The sequence below is a fragment of the Brienomyrus brachyistius genome, chromosome 3 (assembly GCF_023856365.1).
Source record: "Brienomyrus brachyistius isolate T26 chromosome 3, BBRACH_0.4, whole genome shotgun sequence".
Classification (NCBI taxonomy): domain Eukaryota; kingdom Metazoa; phylum Chordata; class Actinopteri; order Osteoglossiformes; family Mormyridae; genus Brienomyrus; species Brienomyrus brachyistius.
This window is the reverse complement of record NC_064535.1, coordinates 14,577,398-14,603,974: the sequence shown is the minus strand read 5'-3', so window position 1 is coordinate 14,603,974 and position 26,577 is coordinate 14,577,398. Positions and strand designations below refer to the sequence as shown.

Sequence of the window (26,577 nt, the reverse complement as noted above, 5' to 3'; positions counted from 1 at the left end):
ATTTTTATGTACACCAAGGGAGGGAGGGGGGGGTGGTTATATACAATTGTTGGGGTTGGTAACTCCGAAAGCAGCAGAGAGGTGTACGCTGAATGCGTAAGGGTAAGGTCTGCACGGGTACGAGTGAGCCAGGGGGATGGAGACAGGCGAGAGTCACATATTGGCTGCTCAGCTATGGACGTCAGGAGCTTTATGCTAATGGAGCCTCATCCGGCTGCCTTGCTGGCCTGCAGAGGAGCCCCCTCTCCAGAAAAGCCCTGCGGTCATACAGCCTGCCTGCCCCCCCCCCCCCCCCCCTCGCCGGTGCCTGGGTCCTGCCACAAGGCCCTCTAGTTCTCCTAGTCTTCCGTAGCACTCTCCATCTGTTTTCCTTTCTCTCTCTTCCGCTGCTGCGTTCAGTCTCTCCACTCTGTCACCCCCCCCCTCCCCATCATGCTCCGCTTCACACTGCCACTCCCCCCACCAAAAAAATAAAAAAACACAGCAACATCAAGGTCATCCAATGAAGAAGTCAAACTGTCTCTCTCCCCTCTCTCTCTGTCTCTCTCTACGTCCATGAAGGCAGTTCAGCTTCGGCCCATGTGAGACGTCCCTTCACGTCCTGAAACAACGGGTAGAGATTACTCACGGGATCATGGACAAGCAGCACCAGCTAACATCAGGCTTTTAGCATCCAACACAGGGAAAAAATGCTTTTTAATCAGTATTAACCTTAGTATAACCACATGTATTAAAAGAATTACACGAGTATGAATTTGCGTCTGCAGGATAACTGCACAGGACTCTTCACTCCTGTTTCTTCCCTCCTAAATGAATCATTATCCATGTTCCGCATATCCGCTTCGTTGCTGCTCCTAATCTCTCTGCTTTCACCTCACAAACTAACAGTGCATGCAGCCATTAATCCCTTCCCTTAGCCTCGTTTTCCTGCAGAACAGTGGCACCATTAATGCCATTAATTCACACGCTTCTGTGGTCAGACGAGACATTCATCAGGTTTTTTATGTCTCCTTTTTCATCGACTCTATTAATTAAGTTCTTGGGCGGCATCTGGAGAACTGGGCAACAGGGAACCTGCACCTGAAAGCTGGACCATCTGGGATCCATGGTCTCAGATATTAAGGATCCCGTTCTTACTTTCCAGGGACCCTAATTTGACCTCTCAGGTTCCCTCTTCCATTGAGGGGCATGTTATTTTTGGTTGATTTCCATGTGGTTCAAAGTAGTTCAAAGCCTGCAGAGCTTGGGAAGCAGGCTGTGATACTGTAATGCCAAGCAGAATTGTACATAATTATAACACTATAGTTCATATTTTTGCGAAAGTGAAATTTTTGGGAAAGAAACTTGAAGAGGAGCTGACAGGATTTCCTTCAGAAACGTTTTGGACAGATGTGCTTGTCCAGAGACACAATCTGAGTTAGCATCAACTAATTCAGAGATTAAAAGCAGTACAACGAATCTGGTAGGATTAACACAGAAGCCGAGATAACCAAGCGAAGAAGAGACACGCTATTAAGCTGCAAATTCAGAACTAGACCTCAAAGGCCCCGTAGCTGCTACTTCCGAAATGAAAAATAAAAGGCCAAGTAGCAGGAATCATGCAACAGAAACAGGCAAAACTGAAGGAGCTTTCATTTCAGACCTTAATTACAACGAAGTGTGATCAAAGGCTGCCTCTAATGCTGGGAAAACACTCGGTGACATGCTTCAGGAATGCTGACACAGCATGCAGACGCTCGTAAGTCAGCGCTCTTTTGAGGTGCCGCAAGGCTCTCTCCCGGGACCCCTGTCCATTTGTAACATTCAGTAAGGAGGTTGTTCGGTTTTTTTTTGTGTCAATATGTGAAAACAGTATGTGTCTCATTTAAAAAAATACATAATAATTCATTTTACATTTCCTTACAATACTGTCTTTAAACATCCTCCGGAAGTGCTTAAGATGCATAGTTGAAAAGTACAATGTGCTGAATAGAATAGAATAGAATAGAATAGAATAGAATAGAATAGTGATACTTTATCCATCCCCTTGGGATGAATAGCTTTGCAAAACCGATGGTATTTTGAAGGTTTAAACATACAGTTTACTGAAAAATGCTAATATGTAACCAAATCTAATAATGGATTCCAAATTGAACTTCCTATTACTAAGTAAACTTAGTTTCAAATGTTGAGTATAAGCAAAATTTATCAAATGCTAATATACAGTACTCAGAATGTAGCAACTTTGTGTAGTATTAGTATAAATAGTCACAAATATAATCATGTCCAGAGTAATATTCTGACATCACCCTACTTTCGGAGACCCATTGGAGGTTGGGAACCTTAGAGCAGCTACGTTGACCCATTTGTCTCTGCAGACCCATCCTTTTAATTTTTTCAATTTTCCTTCCTCTGTCCAGGTACAGAGTTCTCTCTCCATTCAACACCCCCCACCCTTGGCTGCCTCTACCTGGTGTTGCTAGTCTCCGCCAGCCGATTGTTCATAATGCCCAGGGCCCCAACTCCCCCAGAGAAGCCATTTTGCCGCGAGCTTCCGCACACGGTCCTGGGGAAGCCGTTGGCCGATTCCGAGAGTTGCTTCTGCATCATGGCCAGCGACACCCTGTTGGAGGCGGTCAGGTCATGCATGGAGATCATCTCGCCAGAGAGGCGCCGGCCTTCCGTGTCGCTGTCACAGGGGCCGTCGGAGTTGGCCGGCCGGGCGAGGCGTCCGCGGCGGATGCGAGAACCAGGCCGGATGGCGTTGCGGCGACCCAGGAAAGCCCCGTTCTTTTTGCACCGCTGACAGCAGAGGCAGCCCATGCGCTGAATCATCCAGTTCAGCACCTGCTTGATCACAATGGAGATGACATTGAAGAGCGAGTAGATGCAGCAGACCCCTGACAGGATAAACAGGAAGTTGGCCAGCCGGTACAGGCCCTGGTACTCATAGGCTTCCCGCTGGCTGCTGACCAGGTCACCAAATCCGATGGTGCTGAAGGTGACAAAGCAGTAGTAGAGTGAGTCCAGGTAGGCCCAGCCTTCCACGGGCGTATACATCGCTGAGGCACAGCAGGACAGCACAGCGGCGCCCAGGCCCAGGATCAGCATCACGTGGTAGACAGACGGCTTCCAGCCTGGCAGGTAGCCGTGAGTGAAGTCGTGCCGCAGCCCGGGGGGCAGAAGGCCTCCATGGCGCAGCCTCCGCTCACGCACCGCCTTCATCACCACAGCCAGCAGCGTGATGATGCGCTCCAGGAAGAGGTTAAAGAACAGGATGGTGGCGGCGCAGCCCAGCAGGCCGTAGAAGATGAGGAACACCTTGCCTGCCACCGTCACCGGAGTGGTCATCCCGAAGCCTGCAGGGGAGAGGGGAGGAGGGCATTAGGGCCGAGGAAGGTGCACTGTAAGGGCAATGAGGGGGATTGATGGCTTTATGTGTTCTTATTGGATTGTGCGGCCTAATCTTTTACACAAGAGACATATCATTTTGTAATTTCATACATTTATATATCTATCCATAGCCACAAGGGAGAAGGATCTATTTCAAGGCTCACACACACGCGGTGGGCAATTTAAAGACACCATTTCATCAAACTGCATTTCATCAAACTGCATGGAGGTATGACACTGCATTACTGTCCATGGTTCCACATACGGTATATGTCTTCATGCATGTTTTCTTTAAGTGTCAGTCATATACTTAGTTCCTCCTGAAGGAATCAGATTCTTTACACAAGGTTACACTTTGCATTTAGATATTTAGAACGCACATGTAATTCATGAGAGGGCATTATTGACTTTAAAGCCCTATAAAAGAGCTTAATTTTACTATGGTATTACACATACAACCATTATGTTACTAGGCATTACTGATCAGGAGGTAAGTGAGTCATTGAAATTTGGACTGGCCCCTTATTTAGTCAGCATAGTTATGAACTATTGGCAAAACAAGGAAGTTCATTAATTGTGTAATACAACGCGAGGGCGGAACAGCCTGTTAAATGGTACAGGTCCAGTCGTTGTGTTTCCTTTGCAGTCTTGTAATTACAGGAGCTGAACAGTTGCCACTAGTCATAGCGCGCGGATGTGAGCGGGAAGGAGCGTCTGGGGCTGCGAAGGCTCTCGTTAGTGGGCATCGTTCCGGGTGGGGTCAGAGGTGACCGCTCGATGCTGAACGGGAGCATTACCTAATTAACTGTGCATTTAGCAGGTCCTGTTCACCTACGTGCGAAGGTAGGACAATTACAAGGAGCTACAGAATAGTAAAGGGAGTCGACGGAATTTTCGTGAGCTCTGTCGCTCATAAAATGTCACAAATATAAAACAAATTAAAATGGATTCTGCCTTTGTTATGCAAATCGCTAAAGCCATAAAATACTAGCGATTTATAATAAAAACGAAGAATAAAAGTATTTTAACTTAAAAAGTAAAATACGATAAAATAGGAAATGTTCACTCAAATTTTGGAATGTTTGTCAACAAAACACAGAAGAACCCCAATTTTACGGACACTTGCTGTAACAAAAAAAAATAATTATATAAGTGTTTGAAATAAGTGTCAAAGTCCCCTCTAACGTCACCCAGGAGCAGGAGACACGTAGTGATGTGCGTATTGTTTCATTTTTAAACTAAACACGTGCACGGGCCTTGCAAACGCTGTGACAATACTGAGTGGCTGCTATTTATTGAAAATTGGTGTCCTCTCCTTCACTCGGTACTCTACTCTAACTTGAAACACCGAGTCATACGGGTTACAGAGCTAAACCTGGACCAATCGCTGATTTTTTTGTAAAACCACCTGGACGCCTGGAGAGGAGCCCAAACTCAGACGTATGGTAACCCTCAGTCAACGGAAGTTACGGTGTAACAATAAGCACTGTGTGCAAGGAATGTACATCATCTCTTACTCTTGCCTGCGAAAAAAAAAAATATATATATATTTTTCGATCCAGTCTTGGCTCTGATCTCTTTGTCTGGTCTCGGCACAAGTATTTGTTTTCAGTGGGGCTCCTTCCGGTTTGCTTAATGCACACAGCGGGGCTCGGCAGTGATGCCGTAAGAGGATATTTAAGGTGGTTGGCTCAGTATACTGCGTCTGGGGGAGGGAAGGAACCTACAGATTCTTTGCATGCCAGCAGGAAGCTGTCAGAGCCCTGAGAATGACACAGGCTGCGGTCCTGCGCATGTTCTGCCAAGGTTAATTGCCTTTTCTGTTTTCAATTTCATTACGCTCACACCCCTGAATTGATATTCTTACCCTTAAACACTGTAATTGGCCTTACAACCCCGAGGTGATTCATATTTTAACGGCCTTTCTCCCCTGTTTACACACCGGAGCCTGAAATTAAATCTTTGGTATTTGAGTTACACTGTGATTATGAGATGTTATGCCTATACATACAGGTTTTGAAGTGAATCGCCAAGAGGTCGAAGGCCCGGGGTGATTCCCCAGAAGTCACAATCTGTGACCATCATGCAGTGAAGAGCAGCAAAATAGTCTTTATCGCTGCTTGGGCTATGATATAATGACGGTTATGTCCCAGGCAGAGCAAGCAGAAGAACAACTGTATCAACAGACACCTTCTGTCTCAGCGCTTCACAGGTAATTAATTAACACTCTTTCTCCCATCCCGGTGAAACGGAGCGATTGTCAGGTAACGAGGTTAAAGTCTAAGGTCTCTATCAGCAAGCCGACTCTGCAGGCTTCTTCGTATTAGGAGCTAAATTATATTGGTCATGGAAACACAAAAGCATCTATTCCCTGTGCTGGTTCAAGCCACAGTATTATGCTGTCAAGTCCCTACCTTTCAGGAGGAGAAGAGCAGCAAAGGAAAGCGAAATCAAACAGCGTGGCTCACGCAGTGTCCTTGGAATTAAACTCCCGACTAAATAAAAATCAGACGCAAAACATGAAAGCAGTCTGGAAGGTTCTGGAATGACAAACTGGTCTCAGCGACATTGTCATGCTTGTCAGGGCTACATTGTGTTAGAGAACAAGGCAAAGGAAAGGGCTGCATCTCACAATACGCTTCAGCTTGAATCTGCTTATTTTGTTATTAATGGCTTATTGATACAGCAAGGAAGGAAAATTTAACAGAAGCTTCATCCTTTGCCAGAGGATCATTCCGTCTCAGTGCATCTTGACAAAGATTAGATCTTATCACTTCTCTTGGCATCCGCTGACGTTAACGTGCCTAAAGACTTCATCAGTTGTTTTCCCGTGTTGTTGAAATGTGTTTTGTTGCCGTTTTGTTACTCTAATGGGAGGGTTGGCAGAAGCATGTAAGACATGATAAGATACTGAATGGATAGACAACTTAGATGCCCATGAAATAAAGAAGACTTTTATTTGCACTAAACTGAGTTTGTAAGCAGAGATGGGGACATCTGTAGTGGCGGAAGGTTTCACTTTTCAATAGAAGCCAACAGAAAACTGGCAGCAAAGCTGCATGACAACAGCATCACTGCATGTATGTAAATAAAGCCAAAGAGCATCTCATGTGCTGTACTGTCCTTTCGGCTCAGGTTACACCTCTGCATGATTAGCCTTATCAAGCCGGAATTCTTGCTCACGAAGGCTGGAGCGGACAAATGTTCAAATGGCAGGAACTGCCAAGGATGTACCTGAGCTCTGGGACACTTGGAAAAAGAATGCAAAATTGATTACAAATACGAGAACATTTGGATTCACATCATCCGGGACGATTCAAGGGGAATGTTATTCAGGTTTTTAAATGCACAAAAATAATACTACTTATTACAGGAAAAATAAAAAAACGCCTTTGTTGCTAATCATGTTTTGCCATTTGCTGGTGTAAATATGTCAGTAACAAACATGCAACTAGCCTGATAAATCGTTTTATTTTGGAATCAGGCACCATAGATTGACAATTTATTTACCCAATGGAAGGTTGTTCAGCTCTATATGTCATTTTTCAAGGAGAGTGATTATAAATACCATGATATTCAGAACTCATTTGGACTTGCTGCTTGGCAGCTTAATCTCTCATTTGCACAAATTAGCATTCGGTGAAACATCAGGCTGCAGACGACAGACTCCCACGTGCTACGAGCTCACGCGTACACGCAGATGCATGCTTTGACTGCCTGCTATCTCCACTGACCCCCCCAGACAGTGCACATTTTTGTCCCCTCCCAGCTCCCAAATCACCTATACCAGGTATTTGCTGGTCTTGATTGTCTGGTTCAGAGTTGCTGGGAGATAGCAAAACTATGGAGTCCCTAAGGATTAGGTTGAGAAACGCTGTGTTAATGAACAATCTTGTTGCACTTAACGCGATGAAAAAGAGAGTAGGTAAATACTTCAAGAGGTTCCTATACAGAAAGGCCGCTGCTTTATTAGAAAGCTTCTGCTTCTGATTGAAATATATAGAGTGTAAAGCTGGCTGTATGTAGAATGCTGAGGTTTGAGTTTTTACCTTTGGATTTTAGCAGTTTTTTTTCCGCAGTCTTGTTGCAATAGCCAAGAGGGGTCATGTGCATGAGTGCGTGGGCTTGGCAAACGGAGCCCGTCAAGTATGGATTTTGGAGGAATTAAACAGGATAAAAAAATTAAACAAAAGCTGACTCACATTCTAAATGAGCGGTGGCCCTAAATCTTGCTGAAGGATCACCCGTGTGAACCGGGCTGTGTTTCTGTGGTGAGAAACATTGGAGTTAAAATAGTATAAACTCAATGGGACCCTTGATACCATCTCTGCTGTGTGAGAGGATCCATTTGGCCAGGGCTGTATCCTAACACTGCTTCGCATCCTGCAGCTGTCCCAGTGGGGCATATTGCCAGGAAAAAGAAAATAATTCCAGTTATAGCTGGTAACGAAATAGCTTTTTTCCAGCGAGAAAGGCGCGGTGGGTGTGTGCGATGAGAGTAGGGCACGTATGGGTCTGTACACCAATGAGGGACACGTGTGGGTCTGCGCACCGCGAGGGGCACGTGTGGGTCTGCACACCGCGAGGGGCACGTGTGGGTCTGCACACCGTGAGGGACACGTGTGGGTCTGCACACCGTGAGGGGCACGTGTGGGTCTGCACACCGCGAGGGACACGTGTGGGTCTGCACACCGCGAGGGGCACGTGTGGGTCTGCACACCGCGAGGGGCACGTGCGGGTCTGTACACCGCGAGGGACACGTGTGGGTCTGCACACCGCGAGGGGCACGTGTGGGTCTGCACACCGCGAGGGGCACGTGCGGGTCTGCACACCTTGAGGGGCACGTGCGGGTCTGCACACCTTGAGGGGCACGTGTGGGTCTGCACACCTTGAGGGGCACGTGTGGGTCTGCACACCGCGAGGGGCACGTGTGGGTCTGCACACCGCGAGGGGCACGTGTGGGTCTGTACACCGCGAGGGGCACGTGTGGGTCTGTACACCGCGAGGGGCACGTGTGGGTCTGTACACCGTGAGGGCACGTGTGGGTCTGTACACCGTGAGCGGCACGTGTGGGTCTGTACACCGTGAGGGCACGTGTGGGTCTGCACACCGCGAGGGACACGTGTGGGTCTGCACACCGCGAGGGACACGTGTGGGTCTGCACACCGCGAGGGGCACGTGTGGGTCTGCACACCGCGAGGGGCACGTGCGGGTCTGCACACCGCGAGGGGCACGTGCGGGTCTGCACACCTTGAGGGGCACGTGTGGGTCTGCACACCGCGAGGGGCACGTGTGGGTCTGCACACCGCGAGGGGCACGTGTGGGTCTGCACACCTTGAGGGGCACGTGTGGGTCTGCACACCTTGAGGGGCACGTGTGGGTCTGCACACCTTGAGGGGCACGTGTGGGTCTGCACACCGCGAGGGGCACGTGTGGGTCTGTACACCGCGAGGGGCACGTGTGGGTCTGTACACCGCGAGGGGCACGTGTGGATCTGTACACCGTGAGGGCACGTGTGGGTCTGTACACCGCGAGGGGCACGTGTGGGTCTGTACACCGTGAGGGCACGTGTGGGTCTGTACACCGTGAGGGCACGTGTGGGTCTGCACACCGCGAGGGACACGTGTGGGTCTGCACACCGCGAGGGACACGTGTGGGTCTGCACACCACGAGAGGCACGTGTGGGTCTGTACACCGCGAGGGCCACGTGTGGGTCTGTACACCGCGCGGGCCACGTGTGGGTCTGTACACCGCGCGGGGCACGTGTGGGTCTGTACACCGCGCGGGGCACGTGTGGGTCTGTACACCGCGAGGGCCACGTGTGGGTCTGTACACCGCGAGGGGCACGTGTGGGTCTGCACACCGCGAGGGGCACGTGTGGGTCTGCACACCGCGAGGGGCACGTGTGGGTCTGCACACCGCGAGGGGCACGTGTGGGTCTGCACACCTTGAGGGGCACGTGTGGGTCTGCACACCTTGAGGGGCACGTGTGGGTCTGCACACCTTGAGGGGCACGTGTGGGTCTGCACACCGCGAGGGGCACGTGTGGGTCTGTACACCGCGAGGGGCACGTGTGGGTCTGTACACCGCGAGGGGCACGTGTGGGTCTGTACACCGTGAGGGCACGTGTGGGTCTGTACACCGCGAGGGGCACGTGTGGGTCTGTACACCGTGAGGGCACGTGTGGGTCTGTACACCGTGAGGGCACGTGTGGGTCTGCACACCGCGAGGGACACGTGTGGGTCTGCACACCGCGAGGGACACGTGTGGGTCTGCACACCGCGAGAGGCACGTGTGGGTCTGTACACCGCGAGGGCCACGTGTGGGTCTGTACACCGCGAGGGGCACGTGTGGGTCTGTACACCGCGCGGGGCACGTGTGGGTCTGTACACCGCGAGGGGCACGTGTGGGTCTGCACACCGCGAGGGCCACGTGTGGGTCTGTACACCGCGAGGGGCACGTGTGGGTCTGCACACCGCGAGGGGCACGTGTGGGTCTGCACACCGCGAGGGGCACGTGTGGGTCTGTACACCGCGAGGGGCACGTGTGGGTCTGCACACCGCGAGGGGCACGTGTGGGTCTGTACACCGCGAGGGACACGTGCGGGTCTGTACACCGCGAGGGGCACGTCTGCTCGCGTGCCCGTGAGTCAGTCCGCATGACAGATGGGGAGCTCGCTCTCCTTGTGCCACGCTGACATATCCAGGGATGCGGCACCCGGTTCCCAGCAGGACCGTGGATCTCCGTCCCTGGGTCTCCTCACCATGCGGTCCAGTGGGCCCTGATACAGAGCCAAGCCGGCAAACTAACAAAGAGCCCCAGATAAGGGCTGTCTGTGGTGTGGATCGCGGCCGTTCCGGGGGGAATTAAAAATGGCGACCACTTGGGTTTTTCCTGGCCGCCCCTGCTTCTGTGACGAGTAGGAAACTCCTGGTCACTCGCTGACCTCGTCTGGGGTCTCTGCGCATCCTGTGGAAGTGACCAAGCTTAAAAAAAACAGACCAGCCAATGAGTTTTTGTGTGCCATCTGGTGCAGAGCAGCAGTGGGGGGAGGGACAGAGGGGTTGGAACACATGCATAGAATATCAAAGAAAGCTCTACTGGCTGTACACAAACACCACCAGAACATCCATGCGCCCGCATGTCAAGTACACGAGAACAGCCTTTGCTCAGCATCACTGCAGCAATCCAGTCCAGGGTGTCCCCAATACGATACGGCGCTCGCACTGCTCATCCGCACAGGCGCTCACATTCGTGCATCGTTAAACATGCTAAACGAGTTCCTTGGTCGCACTCCAATAATTACACCGTGGCGCTCAAAGGCAAAGCAGCATAATGGAACATAAATCTCCACAATCAATTAGGCGTGTGGTATGGCAGTCGTTACCGGAGTGGGCATTAATTACCATGCGCTGATCGGACATTGGAGTGATATGAAACACAATGTTGGTCATCCAAGACAAACCATGGACCGCAGCCAAAAGAGCCACTGAACTTAAACAGGAGCACTCTATAGAGGAGACTTTGTCCCTGACCATATTGTTTTGATCATCTAGCTTCCTGCTGCTACAACAGCTGTTCTTATAGTGGTAAAATACCTTGTGACCAAAAGGTTCTGGTTTTTAAATACCAGGGGGTGACTGCAGTACTGATAATGAGAAATGTTTTTGGAAAAAAAAAATACTGCTATATGTAGAGAACCTGTAAGATGTAACGTGGTTTTGCATAAATCACCTGTAGGCCCCAACCCTACAGACACCTCTGCTGATGGTTCATTACCTCGTTAAGGATAAATAAGCTCAACTGTGCAGCTTGCAAGAGAGAACTGGCAGAGTGAGAGATGACGGCACTAAGGAAGGGTTTAGGCTTAGAGTTTACCTTGAGAATATACTTCTTTACTTTCATTTAGGTTACGATTGTATTGTTTTTGTGATTAGATGTTTTCTGTTGGGTTTTCTCATCAATTCCAATCTGAAACATAATTTCAGTGAAGAGGATCGGAATGGATATGGGAATTGTGACCTCGCTCTCCTGTCCCAGAGTCGTCCTCTCCGTGTTTCACAGAAAAATCATATGCTTTTAACATCGGGCTGTTTTAATTAGTGGAATTCCACATGAAGGCAAATTTAAGTTATGTACTTAAATATCAACCCCATTTATTTTTCTCGATGACACCATTTTACCCGTTTATTTAGTCTGAATTGGTTCCCAGTACTTCTTGATCCCCGGATATTGATTTTGATTGGTCTGATGGTTGATTTTGTTTTGCATCATTGCCTCTACAGGGATTATGATGAACAGATTGTCCCGCGCTGCTTCTGTGAAACAGTGTTTGTGTTTGGATCTGGCTTTGCTATTAAGGGAGATGTTTCTGTTAGGGGTTGTTACCAGCCGAATGAACTTAAACTTAGAGCAAGTGGGAACTAATTTGTAATCCCTGGTCATAAAAGGAACGTGACCTACATGAGATACAGAGGGTGAGTTCAGATCTCTGCTTCTGTGAACCTCTGCTTTACCTCTGACTGTCATAAGCACATTGAGAACATTACTACAGCAAGCTGACCTGACTTCTCTATGCTATGGAATCTGAAGTTTCTCACCATAGCAACAAGTAACCCCCACCTGCCCCCAGGCAAACCATTTGTATGAAGAGAGCATGTGAAAGTGCGTAAATAAAAGCAGACGGATGGACACCTTCAAATAGGGGAGCATTAAAGGGTGGAACGGGAGAGGTGGTGCGAATTATTTTTGTAGACTCTGCTGGACATGTCCACCTCCTGTCCACGCGTTTAGAAGAAGCAGCAAGTCAGCTGAAAAATTATGCTTAGAAATGCTTAGAAGTGCCTTCTTTGGGGGGGGGGGGGGGGGAGAAAACACAAAATAATGGAAAGCACTGGTGTTTTAATAGACTTTAACAGATGACCTCTCAATTTTTCTGCTCAGTGGAAAACGCCGGAAAGTGTTATCCATTTTCAGATGAGAAGGTGGGCACACCTGCCTGGTCTTGGGGGAGTTCTGGACCTGGCCGGTGTTTGAAGAACTCCCATCTCCGGCACCACTGACAGCCTCCACGATGTCCATGATGCATTGCAGATATGGCTTGTTTTGTTTACTGATGCTGCCCTGTCAGTTACAATTAATTCATGAATCCCTCTACATTACTGCACCCCCCCCATGTGTCTGGCTGCAGGAACTTTCTGCCAGCCTCCAGCAATGATAGAGTCATTGATTGACTGGAGAATCGCCTGCCCAGCATTTGCCAGGGACACAGTCCAGCAGAAACTCATTTAAGACCAATGACCACATCTTAATGATCCACAGCACACACTGCCACTTTATTAGGTTAGTGTGATTTACCTTGCTTCTCAGGCGCGGTTAGCCTACACTAATCCGGTAAATTGTCAGGACTCGACAACTAAATGCAGGAATGGCAAGTGATGCAGAATCAATGAGAAGTATAAAGTTTGGTGGAGTTAATGGGACGGAAAGCTGCAAGCAGACAAGACTGCGGTGGAAAGGCACCTGACCTACAAGACATGATACCGCCTCAGGTCCTGACACCAGCCTCCTCCCCAGTGTTGTGGGGTAAAGGGGATGTGAATTATGCATGAGTCACAGCTCATCGCCTACTGCCGTATTGAGTGAAAAAGGCAGAGTGTCTGCCTGTACCCAGAATCCCCTTGCAAGGTTTTTTGGCCCGACCTGTACACATGACTGGGCACAGCCAGCCGTGAAATAGAAAAGGAGAAGCGTAAGGTTACTGCAATTGTACAAAACATCCATCCTTTTTTAAATCAAGTGTTTACAGGAAGATAACATCGGAGTCAGAGTGGGTGGGATATTATTGTTAATCTGGATTCTACCAATGAGTCCCGGCTTTGATCATGTAGATCCCGTCAATCGTTTTTATCTTGTCGATCCTTTAGCTTGCACTGGTTACTTTTGAGCTTTACGATGTAGGATTAGCAGGCGGTGTGAGTCCCTCCCCTGAACCTAAGCAGCGAGTTTCTTCATGTCAACCTTGTTGATGAACGACAAGGGCAAGTGAGAATCTCCCCGGCACGGGGAGTGAAAGCAGACGAGTTTGCGATGCAGCACCATGACAGGGATGGATGTAACAGCAAAATTCACATTCCTCTCTCCCCCTCTCTCTCGTTTTTGTATGTCTGTGTGTGTTACAAGACTGCAGTGCAATAGTATTACAGTATCCAGTGCTGTTTACATTACCAGCCTGTCCATTTTTAGCAGTTATATAACAGAGATCTGGTGCTGGATAGTGTGAAACTCTGTATGCAGTATGTGCTGACACACTGAAGTAGTAACAGTATTTTCAGCTGCATTCTTCACAATGACTCATTATTCTTAACTTAGCAATCTTCATTATAGCAGCCAGTAATGCTAACCTAGGAAAAATCATAAGATGTTTTTTTTTCTAGATAAAACAACATCAGTGCAATTGATATATAGAACTTACTGTTGGCTGCACTTTTGTGAGAAGACGTCTTTGAAAATCAAAGGGCTCAGCTGGATATAAAAATATGAGGCCTTAGATCTTAGTCTCGCGTCATCGTCTCGGTAAAAATACCTCACCTTGAAATAAACTTAGTGTAAGATCTCCTCATGACCTCAATCGACCCTCATGAGAATGGCTTTGAGGGCAATGGAGAACAGAAGCTCGTGAGGTGGGGACTGAGCAGGCAGGGGGGCTCCCTTTCCATCAGTGACGGGCTCTTGGCAGGGACAGCAGCAACACGTCGCAAATAGTAGCCACAAAAAATAAAGGGAACATCTCATGGCACATGGGGGTGGACTAAGAAATTGGAAAAGGACAATGTTAGAGGCAGCAGCCATCATATAGTTTGTTGCCAGAGTTACTAGGCCAAAGCGATGCATAACAGACCAGTCTGTGCAGGAAGTACCGACCCCCAAATCCCTGAATCCCTATTGGTGATGCCTGTAAGCCACACCTCCTATTTCAATCATATCTAATACAAAATATCATTTTGTTTGCCACATATATGGATATGTACTGGGTGTTTGCAGAAATCCTGATGTAAAATGTAAGACTTTTAAAGACCTTTTCAATAGCACTCCAAGCCAAATTTAACTGTAAGTGGTTAATATGATTTACTAGAATCAATACCCAGACTTTTACACCACAGTGACTAAATCACTTTTTGTTCAAGTTTGTACTAGAAAAGGTCTAAAAATTGATGTGTGATAATAAATGAAACTTTACAAAGCGATGCTCAAGATAGAACGTACACAATTATGGGAAATCCCCTAACCAAGAAACTTCAATCAAAACAGTGGAACAACAGACTTAGATTAAGACATTTGATGTCCCACCAACCAACCAGAGAATATATGAGAATACAAAGTCTCAGAGTTAACAGATTCATGAATATTTGCAATTACACTTTCCCATTCAAAGATGATGCCGTAGACAAGACACCTAGCTGCATATAGTTCAAGCTACTTCCAGCACCACTTCCACATAAAAACAAGGGACTCTTAACACTTTATAAAGACCAAGAGGTATCCTGCAAATCAAGATTAACATGTATCCTAAAAAACACATTCAATATTCCCTTTCCATCGCTCACACATGCGTGGGTGATGTGGCCGAAAGGGCAACAGAAGAGTTAACATGATTTAGGAGAGAGACAGCCATGTTTGTTTATAATTATTCCATTCAAAGTGCAGAATAAATAAACCACTCATCTCTCTGTGGCTACAAGGCAGAGTACAACCCAGGATGGGGTGCCAACCCATTACAGGCACACGCACGATTCACACCTAAGGGCAATTTGGCAACCCCAGTTCACCTTAACATTCTTTTGGACTGCAGAGGGGCAATGTACCTAGAGGAAATCCCACAATGACTCGGGGACAACATGGAGCCAGACCAGAGAGTTTAACCCTAGTCTCAGACGTGTCAGATAACCACTGTGCTACCAATACACTAATAACAATAAAGGTAAATGAGAGAGACATGTCCAGTAAAGTGTATGTATAAATGAACAGTGTCCCATTCACCCACAGTGACTGTAAGCAAGCAACAGCTGTTGAACGTGAAGTGTATGTGCGAACATTCAAATATTAATTAGAATTCACCTGTAAAGTAATGTGAGAAACCGAGGGCTGTGCAAGAGCTGAACTTGGAGAACTGAACCAATTTCTCATTACAGCAGAACTTTTGCGAAAGTGCTGGAACTGCAAAAATGATGGGTGTGCATCTCTGCCCGTGGAAATCAAAGGTCTATGATTAAAAACTGCCTGGCTGGCTTGTTGAAAGATATTACAGCTGGATGACTGAATATCGAATGTACAACTAACCTGGCCGCGGTTGCAGGATTCCCATGGACAAGCCAGCTTGATTTAAGGTACCCCAGTTTTAATGGACTTTCTCATTCTTCATTTATATTTAGACCAGCCTTAAATACAAGTTATCTAATTCAGCAAAAAAATCCAGCTTTGTTATGCCGGCCCCTGCTTAGCTCGCAGCCTAAATTAATATGGCAACAGTCTAAAATTTCATATATACGTCTAGCTTTCAGAGTACAAGGCAGTCCCCAGATTGTAAAAAAATATCTCTTCCTAAACGGAATCTGTAGCTACGTCACAATAGGTACATGTGGCTCTTATTTACTGTCAGTCAAATGCTGTGTGGCACTATGACTTGGTGGTTAGCACTGTTGCCTTACACCTTTGGGACCTGGATTCAAGTCTCCACCCGGGTTCCCAGTGTGTAGAGCTTATGTGCCATCGTGGGGTTTCATATGGGTGCTTTGCTTTCTCCCCTGCAGTCCAAAAGCATGACGTGGAGTTACAAAATTGCATGGGTGAGTGATTGGTGTGTGAGTGTGTCCAGTGTTGGGTTGATGCCCCATCCTGCATGGTTCGGTGCCTGTAGCCAACAGGATAGGATCCAGACCTCCGTAACCATGCATAGGTCAAGTGGATAGGGTAAATGGATGGATGGATGGAAAGTACTTCATATTTCAATGAAGCTTTTTTTCCTCTGCCTACACTGTGTTAGACGTGTGTGTGTGTGTGTGTGTGTGTGTGTGTGTGTGGGTGGGTGAACTGCATAATCGGGCAAGTGATTTCAGAAAATGGATGGGTAGTCAAGCACTTTTTCATTTTAAAACATAGAAAATGTTCAAGAAACACTTCCAAATACACTAAAACATCCTAAACACAATAATACAGTAAACTGTACGGTACTGTACTGAAGAACTGAAGAGAGTGAATGAGTGCTGTACTGTACTGAAGAACTGAGTGCGGTACTGTACTGAAGAACTGAAGAGAGTGTATGAGTGCGGTACTGTACTGAAGAACTGAAGAGAGTGTATGAGTGCGGTACTGTACTGAAGAACTGAAGAGAGTGTTTGAGTGCGGTACTGTACTGAAGAACTGAAGAGAGTGTATGAGTGCGGTACTGTACTGAAGAACTGAAGAGAGTGTAATGGTTCACAGCCATTTTAAAATCTCTCCAGAGATGTTCAATCGGGTTCAAGTCTGGGCTCTAGCTGGGCCACACAAGGACATTCAGAGAGTTGTCCTGAAGCCGCTCCTTTATCTTGGCTGGTTGCTTAGGGTCGTTGTCCTGTTGGGAGATGAACCTTCAGCCCAGTCCAAGGTCCAGAGCGCTCTGGAGCAGGTTATCATCAAAGATGTCTCTGTACATTGCTGCATTCATCTTTCCCTCAACCCTGACTAGTCTCCCAGGTCCTGCTGCCAAAAAACGTTTCTCATAGACTGAGAGTCCATCAGGTGCCTTTTGGCAAACTCCAGGCGGGCTGTCATGTGCCTTCCGTCTGGCTACTCTACCACGCAGGCCTGATAGGTGGAGTGCTGCAGAAATGGTTGTCCTTCTGGAAGGTTCTCGTCTCTCCACAGAGCAACGCTGGAGCTCTGTTAGAGTGACTGTTGGTTTCTTGGTCACCTCCCTGACTAAGGCCCTTGTCCCCCGATCGCTCAGATTGGCCGGATGGCCAGCTCTAGGAAGAGTCCTGGTGGTTCCGAACTTCTTCCATTTACGGATGATGGCGGCCACTGAGCTCTTTGGGACCTTCAGTGCTGCATAAGCTTTTCTGTACCCTTCCCCAAATCTGTGCCTTCATACAATTTGTCTCGGAGGTCTACAGACAATTCCTTTGACTCCATGGCTTGGTTTGTGCGCTGACAGGCGTAGTCAACTTTGGAACCTTATATAAAGAGGCGTGCCTTTCCAGATCACGTCCAATCACCTGAATTTACCGCAGATGGACTCTGAAGGATGATCGGTGGACACAGGATGCACCTGAACTCAGTTTTGAGTGTCTTGGTAAAGCCTATGAATACTTATACACATGTGATATATATTTTTTGTTTTTGTTTTTTCACTTTGTCATTATGGGGTACTGTGTGTAGAATTTTGATGTAAAAAAAATATTTAATCCATTTTGGAATAAGGTTGTAACATAAAATTGAAGCGCTGTTTTGGGCGGGTGACGAGGGGGTGTCTATGACACTCAGCTGCCCTGTTTCTGTCGTTATGGTTCCCTTGCAAGGTCCCGTCAGGATCCCTCTGCTCACGCGCTCGGCCGAGCCTGGGCTGATATCAGACGAGACTTTCATGCGGTTAGATTTAGTTTTTGAACTCTGACATTTCATGGCCATTCGGACATCTGAGGAGAGGAAATGCAAAGAGGGTTGGGGGGGGGGGGATGGGTTGTTTCCAACGACTCCCCAGACGTGACCAGTGAAAACAGTGAACAGACAGAAGTGTTTCCCTAAACCTTTGCCATTACAGCTGATGGTTTATTAAACAAGGGAATGGATAGAAAAGGGTTAATGCTGTTTGTGCTGAAAGGATGCTATCAGACAGGCCCATATCAATATTAAAGAACAGTGTTCGTTTGATATACAAAAAAAGGTATGTAAGCTCACAGAAGAGTCAGTACTGAGGAGGATCAGAGATGGTGCATGTCAGAGAATGGGACCTGGGCTAATTATAGAGCTGGACTCATTGTACAGTATAATTGGGGAGAGAGTAAAGTCTTAAGATTAAAGGCACTCACGGGCTAACTTAAAGGCTGGGCAGTTGCTCGGCATTTCAAACCAAGAGCTTCAACAGCATTTGAGCTGCTAGAGTTTGACACCAGCTGTCTTGCATTCAGGCAGAGCCGGTCATTGGCCTGGTGGGGGAATGAAGCTGGGCCACCTGAAGTGTTTCAGGCTTTAGTCTCACACCGACCCTGGGGTCAAATTGACCCCCCAAAGGCACATGTCAGGTGACTTCTCACAGTAACATAATTGTTGTAGGAGCGTGTAAGAGTTAAACCAGTTTGCTGTATGGCTGACACAGCAAATCACTGGTTAGCTGCTAAACCAGTTTATGAGCAACCCGGTCCTGCATGGAGTATCCCGACCTTATTGGCAGGAAACCCAGGAAATGGAAGCCATGTGCCAGTGAAAGGTTATCGCAGCTACGCTAAGACGTTTTTATTGTGCAGACTAGCAGAATCCTGCTATTACCTCTAACGTGGGGCCTCCAAATAGAGCAAAAACCAGGAAGCTGTAAAATAACACTGATCGTTTGGGTGAGGAATGAGGTTCTGCATAGACTGTCACACTGGATGGGTCGGACGGGTGTGTAATAGCCTGTTAGCACGTGCAGCTACTGACTAAACAAGGGTTTGGGTGCTGCCCCCTGCTGGCCTGGCATAGCACCCAGCTGCTCCCATGCTAGCGGACTTTGGCTTCCCTCTTGCTGTCAATGACACGTGTCCCCATCTCCCAGTGTTTTAGAGAATAACGCTAATTTGGGGGGGGGGGATAGTTGTCACCGATCATCCGCCATTCGTCACACATTCCTGTCTGTCCAACAACAGCAGGCCTTGCTTTGTGTTCCCTCAGTGGTGGGTGTCGCTGGCTGTTTAACAAATTGCGGGTACCTGCCACGCTGCCGTCCGGAGACGAGCGCTTTCTACAGCGAGCACGCCGACGCCGCTGGCAGCCTTGAGCGTCCGCTGCGCGTAGCAGAGGGTGGCGCGGGAATCGCTCGATGGCATTAAATGCTATAGAGGAGCTCCTACAGATCAAGGAAACCTGCCCCCTTTGTACAGTGGGATTCACGTGGTCTCCGAAATAGGCACCAACCATATTTCATTTGTGATTTATATTTTTCTAATATGCACTTTGATGACAATCCTTGCTATTACTGCCCTATCCCTGTACTGTAGTACATTACAAATGTGCAGATCTTTGCTGGAAGGGTATGGGAAGTTGATAGATTTAAAAATTGATTTAGTTCTGCAAACAAAGTTGCTTTGCTGCTCTGGGATCAGAATCACCCTGGTTGTTTTGCATACTATTATATGAAATGGACCTTGCTATAGACTGGTGTTCACCATGTAATCTATATGGTCAATCTATTTGGCACTTCATTAGAATTTCATAATTAAGCTACATCCATTGCAGGCACAGGTATATAATTAAGCACAGCGAACATTCAGTGTCCTGCAACAGATATTGACAGCAGAATGGGTGGTTGTATGGAAGAGGTTAGTGATCTTTCCAACGAGTCAGTTTACCACATTTCTGCCTTCTAGAGCTGCTCTGGTCAACCACAGGTGAACTGATTGTGAAGGTCAAAAGGTCTGGGAGCAAGTTCAGCTGTAAAGTTGTTGGCCTCAGATTCACAGAAAGAGACTTGATTGTCCAACATCAATACTCAACCTGAATGGCAGTAAATCTCACCAGCAATGATCCAACATCTATGTTTAAACGCTATTATACAAACAAAGGTCTGATGAACTTCGTGTTAAAACCCCCCCGGTTTGGAATTATGTACAGTTCACGCTGGTGTCCACATATTTTTGCCCAAATAGTGTTTATGTGGTTCCACACATGAGATGTGACGCTAGTCTCAAAGTTATCACTGTTTATTCAGAAAAAAAAGTTGTTGCATGCTTGACCGCAGAAGGCTGATTTTCAAATGGCACAGTACAGCCTGTTACAAAGTATTACTAAACATTGGGACTTTACTCCGACCAAATAATTGAATATCTCATCCAGAATGAATCATTCTGAGGTTTAACAGCAAAGCTGAATATTGGCAAATGTTACTTACTTCTCTCAAACGTGGCATGTGCAGATTATGCTAACAATCCAATGTTTAATTGTGAACTTACTATAAGGCCACTTAAAAAAAAAATTGGTTCTCGTCCTTTTTATTTGGAGGGGGTGGGTCGGGCGGGAGGGATTTAAATTTTTTTTTTTTTTTTTTTACAAATTTTGATTGACTGTTTGGACTTTCAAATATGTAAGAAATACATATTTGAAAATACATACCGAAGAGAGCAGACCTACTTAGTACGCCTCCCCAGTTCCTCATTTGTTGCGTTTCAAATATATTAAATGTAAGAAAATACAAGAATGTAAATTCCTTGATCCATGTGTATCTCGGAAATGCCTTCCCAACTATGGATTTGGATACTTTATGCTGATGTTTCATTCGTGAATATAAAAATGATACTATTTGAAACCAATATTCTGTTTGTCATTCCCATTCTAAATGAACAACCAAGATTTTAAAATATATATCTAGAAAGAAAGTGTATTAAAACATGTTAAAACACGAGGAATTTACAAAATACAGGAACCTGAATGGTTGAACAAGGAAATGCAACTCTACAAACGAGTACTTAAGAACATGTACCACATCACTTTCCCAGATTTAAATCTTTGCACCAGCCCATCTCAGGTAGAGACAAATTTAGGTTCATGAAACCATTCCAAGACTAGGATTACACAATGTGGATCAATCGTCGATGTGGAATGCGCGGGAAATTCAAATTTCGTCATTCTTGGGCATTTTCCATGCGATTTTTACTAAATAAAAAAATATATAAAAATTCGGGTCGGAGTCATTTCGGCGGGTCGGGAGGGGACGAGAACCAATTTTTTTTTTTTAAGTGGCCTAATATTATATTACATAAATGGTGCATATGGGTGCATTCATTTAAGGGGTATGGCCATGCTTGCAGTGTTACGCAGCTTTTGATGAAAAGCCCCATTAGGTTTAGAACAAATGAGGATATCCGCCTCCTTATGGATGTAGCAATGGATGGTGGCCAGACAAGGCCAGAGGTTACCTGAGGTCACCCCTATAGGCTAGATCTCTTAGCAGGCAGCATTAGCAAGCTGTGAACAGAAGACAATCGAAGCAAACAGGCGATAAGAAGCATGAGCGTGAATGATGGGCGTGGGTGAGGAGCAGAGAGACCAGCACTGACATCACACTAATGTTTTTTTAAAAAAGAATAATGTCCTGATACATGCAACTAAATAAAAGCCAAATTTAGCAGCTGTGGACTGACAGGCACATGCATGTTGGATCCAGTTTTGGCTCGTCGGTGAATGTCAGGCTGCAGAAATGAAGATAACTGCTTCCTGAACTGAACCACTACACTATCAGTAATAGGGAGAACATTGTCAGCAGGTGTTTCGGCTTGCGAGGGTCGAATGTGAAAAAGGGACCTTTCACTTTCACGGCACAGAGATCGCATCCTACCTGCCTGCCTGCCTGCCTGCCTGCCTGCCTGCCTGCCTGCCTGCCAATGCCTCCTGGGAGGATCTTCTGACCACCCTTATGTATAAAAGCCAAGAATCTCTTTTTGTGTGGATTTCAAGGTACTGGAATCCCAGTGGCACGGCCTGCACTCACTTCTGCATCTCCCACCTGCTCTCTGCTAGTCTCTTCTTACAGATAACCTCCAGGTGGGGATATTTGGGGAGGGGGGGTGTAGAGACTGTTTACACGTGGGTGCTGTATAAAGGGGGGAGGGGGGGGGGTGGGAGGCTAGGATAATTACAGAGCCCCCCTGAGTAACAGGGGGCTGAAAAATTTGAAAAATAATTTGATTGTCCTGGGTTGGAGGCCCAATATGAGATGCTTTCATGTGGCCCAAAATCCCTTGCAGCTCCCCTGTTTACACCACAACCGTGTGCACGCATGGTCTCCACTTGCAGCCTTCTGTCAACGAGGCGTTAACCAGGAAACTGCGAGACAGGTGTCTGTGTGCAGCTCCCAAGCCTCTGGGGTGTGTCATATCACTAAAGCACAGTGAGGTCCAGCAGGAATGCAGATAGACCCAGCCTCCCCCACCCTAAATCCACGCTGCACCACCTTATAGCTACAACCAGGTAATGAAACGGCCCAACAGAAAAACAATATTTTACCTGCAGTAGCAATGCAGGAATAAAAATGATTAATGAGTGTTGCTGCTTGGTGGCCTGGACTGGTGGGAATGGAGAGATGATGAGTCCTGCAAGCATCCATTTCTGCCACAACTGTCATTCACCTGCACATTCATGATGAAAACACGCATGTGACACATTAAAAGGATGGTAAACATTCACTGCCTCTCATTTATATCTATAGGGATATAATGAGCTTTAATTGCATCTCTGATGTGAACTCGTATGTGTTTTTCAAAGAATTGTTCATTGGTGAAGAATTAGCTCTGATAATATTCAAGATTATACGGATGTATTGTTCCTGCTGTAACAAATGTTTACTTTTGTCCTTTATTTAAACAATTAAAAGGGCAGCTTTAGTCTGCCTTTACAAGTGATGACCCGCAATTCATTAATCAACAATTTTCGACATAAAAGTCATGCGATAGAAATCTTACAGCTAAAGATTTGATTTGCCTTTCAACGATCAGTATATTGAATAAATGGTACCAATACTGCTTCAGAATGTATAGTGAGTGTGAAATGTGCTGCTGAGTGGAGTATGATACACCAAGATATGCCGGCTAAGCCGTGACTTATTCCGTGATCAGATCTGTCTATAACATGAGGAATTCCAGAGTGATCCAATATCTTCTGGGAAGCAGAAAGAGCTTCTATCCAAATATAAGCATGACTAATATACACCATTTGGACCACAGTATGGCAGCCGTATCGGAACAAAAAGAAACTATTTGCTTCGGTTGTGCAAAAGGCAAAAAGCTTTATGCTGATTTGTATGTTTTATAAAGTGGGACATAATCGTGACACATGGTCACTGTATTGATGTATGTCTGTCCTGAGTCCACTAGTTTGGTAGGACACACAGGCAGGGGACCCACTATCGGTGCACCTGTATCGCTACCAAGGGACAGAGGGACGACGTGATAAGCACCAAACGAAACAGATTCTGGAGTAGATAAAATGATTTTTGATTTAACACACAAGGAATCGTGTAATTCGACTCTAATATCAATATCACGATAAGTTATTTTCCCTTTGGGGTTTGGGGAGGGGGTGTCATAGATGCATAAGTACTTTTCTCCTTACCGATAGTTGATACGACAGTTCCAACAAAGTAGAATGCGCCAGTAAAGTCCCATCGCGGTCTTATGGTGTCGGCCCGGATCCCGGCGGCAATCGCGGCTTCGTATTCCCTCAGAAATGAGTTGAGATCCTGCAGGCTGATGTTGAACGTCTCGCTGAAGTTGAAGAGCGTCCGATTCCAGCGGCCGTGGGCTTGCAGCTCCGAAGGTCTCTCGATGGCGGAGAAGACTGCGGCACCGCACAGCAGGTACAGCACGATCAGGATGGCGAGCAGCAGAAAGCGACCGTTGTCCTCGTTTATGTGTAAGGAGCGGCAGCCTTGTATTCGCTGGCCAGGCATCATCCAGATTTCAGCACCACTATCGCGACGGACAGCGACCGGCTTCGCGTCGGGGTGGGGAGCGGCATTCGGCTACCTCACTCTTCTGGGGACGGGCTTGTGTCCACGCTACAAACTCACTTTGTATTCCCCTACGAGGGGATCAGTCCTTCAAAGCACATTGGCATTGGTTCGAACAGTTAGGCTCCTATCGATATAGGAAAGCGGTTCATCATTCCCGCATTGTTGGGAAAAGTAGAGTAGAACGACTTTTGTAGACAAAATCGTGGATATTAACAACAAACGGTTATTATTCCTTCCATAGCGACTCAAATGGCCAAACGACTTGTTTTAAATTAACCCACTTTTAAGGTAAAGCGCCCGTTTAACCTCCACGCCTCGCCGCATTTAGCCGCACATGTCCGGAGCCCGAAAGACAAGCCAGTACAGCTGTCATCTATCAAATCGCTCGTGTAAATTAAACAGCATAATTGTCGCGAAACAATCCAGTTAGAAGAACAAGTAATTAGTTCAGCGGTGTAATCCCAAAATGTAAAGTAGAGCTTTCATTTTCCCAATAAATTGTATTAAATCGTCCGCCTTCGTTGTTGTCCATTCCGGGAGTTAACTGATAACCAGAATGGTCCTTCGGGTCGCTGCGCCAAATCCTATTTTCTTGGGAGCTTGTCGACTTTTGTCAGCCGCATTATTCACGGTCGAATGAATGCAAAATAAAGAAATAATTACCGTATGCATTTGGTTCAATTTTCTATGTACTCAGCCAGTTTACTCCTGGCACATCTTGTGACCGGAGCGGGACTCCGACCCTGCGGTCCCAATGAAGATGCGATAGCGCAGCCTGTGACAGTTTCAGCCGAGTAAAAAGATCTAGCATAGACGCGGGGCTTCAGCTCAAAAGACATAATTGGAAAGATCAGAAGGAAAACTAAAATGCAGAAAAACAAAACCAAGTTTACCATATCTAACGAATTACAATAAGAAAAAAAGAAAAAAAACCTAACTGGAACAAAACTTAACCAGTCATGTTGTTACATAAGTGGTAAGCAGGCGGCTGTCCTTCCACACATGAGAATGTGCTCGCGTATAGCCTATATTTTTCGTTTTTAGATAGCATCTTTTCAATAACATAGGGGTGGGGTTCAAGTTTTTTCTTTTTAAAGATCTGGCTTCCAGAAGACAATTCGGGGTTAGACGCGTGATTTCCAATATTACAATGACAATATTATGCTGCAAACCATTTTTAAGCCATTTATGTAGATTAAAAGCATTCATTAAAAGACTGAGAGAAACAGAGCTGTTGCCTTTTTTTGTCTTTCCACGGGCCCCCCCCCATCCCCCTCCCCCCAACCGGCCCCCACCCACCTCCAGCAGCCACGATGAAGCTAGACTGGCCAGGAGTGATTGGTATTGCTTAATTAACCGCACAAAGTAATAATATATAAAATGGAACTATAACATCGTGCGTCTTCTGTAGCAGAAGTGCCTCCTGGGAATTTTTCATCGATGAAGGACGAAGAAGTGTTTTTTTTTAATATAATCCGTACATTCTTGAATTTTAAACGTTGCTGCGCTCAGCAGAAACGTACCTATTAATTAGTGATTTTCCAATCAGGTAGGCCACGTAGTGCATACGATTGCTGTAAATCCACTTTTTCGTTTACTTAAGAGACTGTCCTGCTTCAGATTATGTATCCCTGAAACGGATTAGTTTTTCCCATATTCCTAAAAAATATTTTTGCCCATTTTGAGTGATTGCAAAGCTTTGGTTGTCAAACACTCTCTGGGCGAAATGTGTATCTGAAATAAGTGTGAAGAGGCAAAAGCTTTATGCTATCTCCTCTCCCGCATCAGGAAATATTTGATAAACGACCTGTTAATCTGACGTATTTTCATCGATCTATTTTTTCTGGACCTGTTAACAGTCATACTGGAACTAATTATACTAAGTGCCTAGCAGAACTTCGGGACACTCATTTAATCTCCTTATTTTTCAGTTATGCGCTTTTAAAATTAACTTAAATTATAGGTCCAATCTAAATTTATAAGAATCGTTGCAGATTTCTAGAGTTTTAGCATAAGTATTGCTAAATAGCCACACTTCACTACGGCAAAAGATCCCGTTGCCTTCGGAGGCCAGTCGTCGGTTGTCTCAGATCTGCCCTTTATTGTGGGGTGACAGGACCAAGATCACTAATGAAATTGCCCGTTTTTTGCTCGATAAATTAGCCTGTAGCAGTCACATTTGAAATCAATGCTCATTAAGGGCATTGCTTTCATGGGACTGTTTCCAGGGCTGGGCTCTGTGGGGGATATTGTACACTTAAAAGTGTGCAATTTGTCCATTCACAATACAGATTGACTCATGCATAAATATTGCAGGCAAACTGACTTATTACTCCCAGTTTGAGCTTTAGCAACAGTGGGGACTGGACTGCCTGCATGTAATAGGAAACAAAGCCTTTTATTTATCTGTAATTTGTATAACAACCCCCATGGAGTAACAATGACTTGCAGCTCATAACCAGATTGGG

The 26,577-nt window shown here is 46.4% G+C and overlaps 1 protein-coding gene across 3 annotated transcripts; it reads right to left on the bottom strand.

Annotated features, from left to right (window-relative positions):
- Positions 1 to 295: 295 nt before the first annotated feature.
- Positions 296 to 25,120, bottom strand: kcnk12 (potassium channel, subfamily K, member 12). 3 transcript variants are annotated; one of them, XR_007397157.1, is made up of 3 exons: positions 23,710 to 25,119; positions 2,294 to 3,338; positions 296 to 601 (listed from the first exon to the last, which is right to left on the bottom strand). XR_007397157.1 is itself a non-coding variant. In XM_049009546.1 (3 exons), exons 1-3 carry the CDS (start codon positions 24,047 to 24,049, stop codon positions 595 to 597), a joined length of 1,236 nt encoding a protein of 411 aa, XP_048865503.1. In that variant the 5' UTR covers positions 24,050 to 25,120; the 3' UTR covers positions 296 to 594. The 3 variants fall into 3 exon arrangements, 2 of the variants coding, with proteins under 2 accessions (XP_048865503.1, XP_048865504.1); XM_049009546.1 differs by having other exon boundaries at positions 2,450 to 3,338; positions 23,710 to 25,120; XM_049009547.1 differs by having other exon boundaries at positions 296 to 3,338.
- Between the last annotated feature and the right edge of the window lie 1,457 nt (positions 25,121 to 26,577).

What these genes read in the sequence shown, in the direction of transcription:
- kcnk12 (XM_049009546.1), bottom strand. Translation starts at nt 24,049, where the DNA reads ATGATGCCTGGCCAGCGAATACAAGGCTGCCGCTCCTTACACATAAAC. An exon ending in AACTGTCGTATCAACTATCG is followed by an intron (nt 3,339 to 23,709) that starts GTAAGGAGAAAA and finishes TCTCCCCTGCAG; the next exon opens with GCTTCGGGATGACCACTCCG.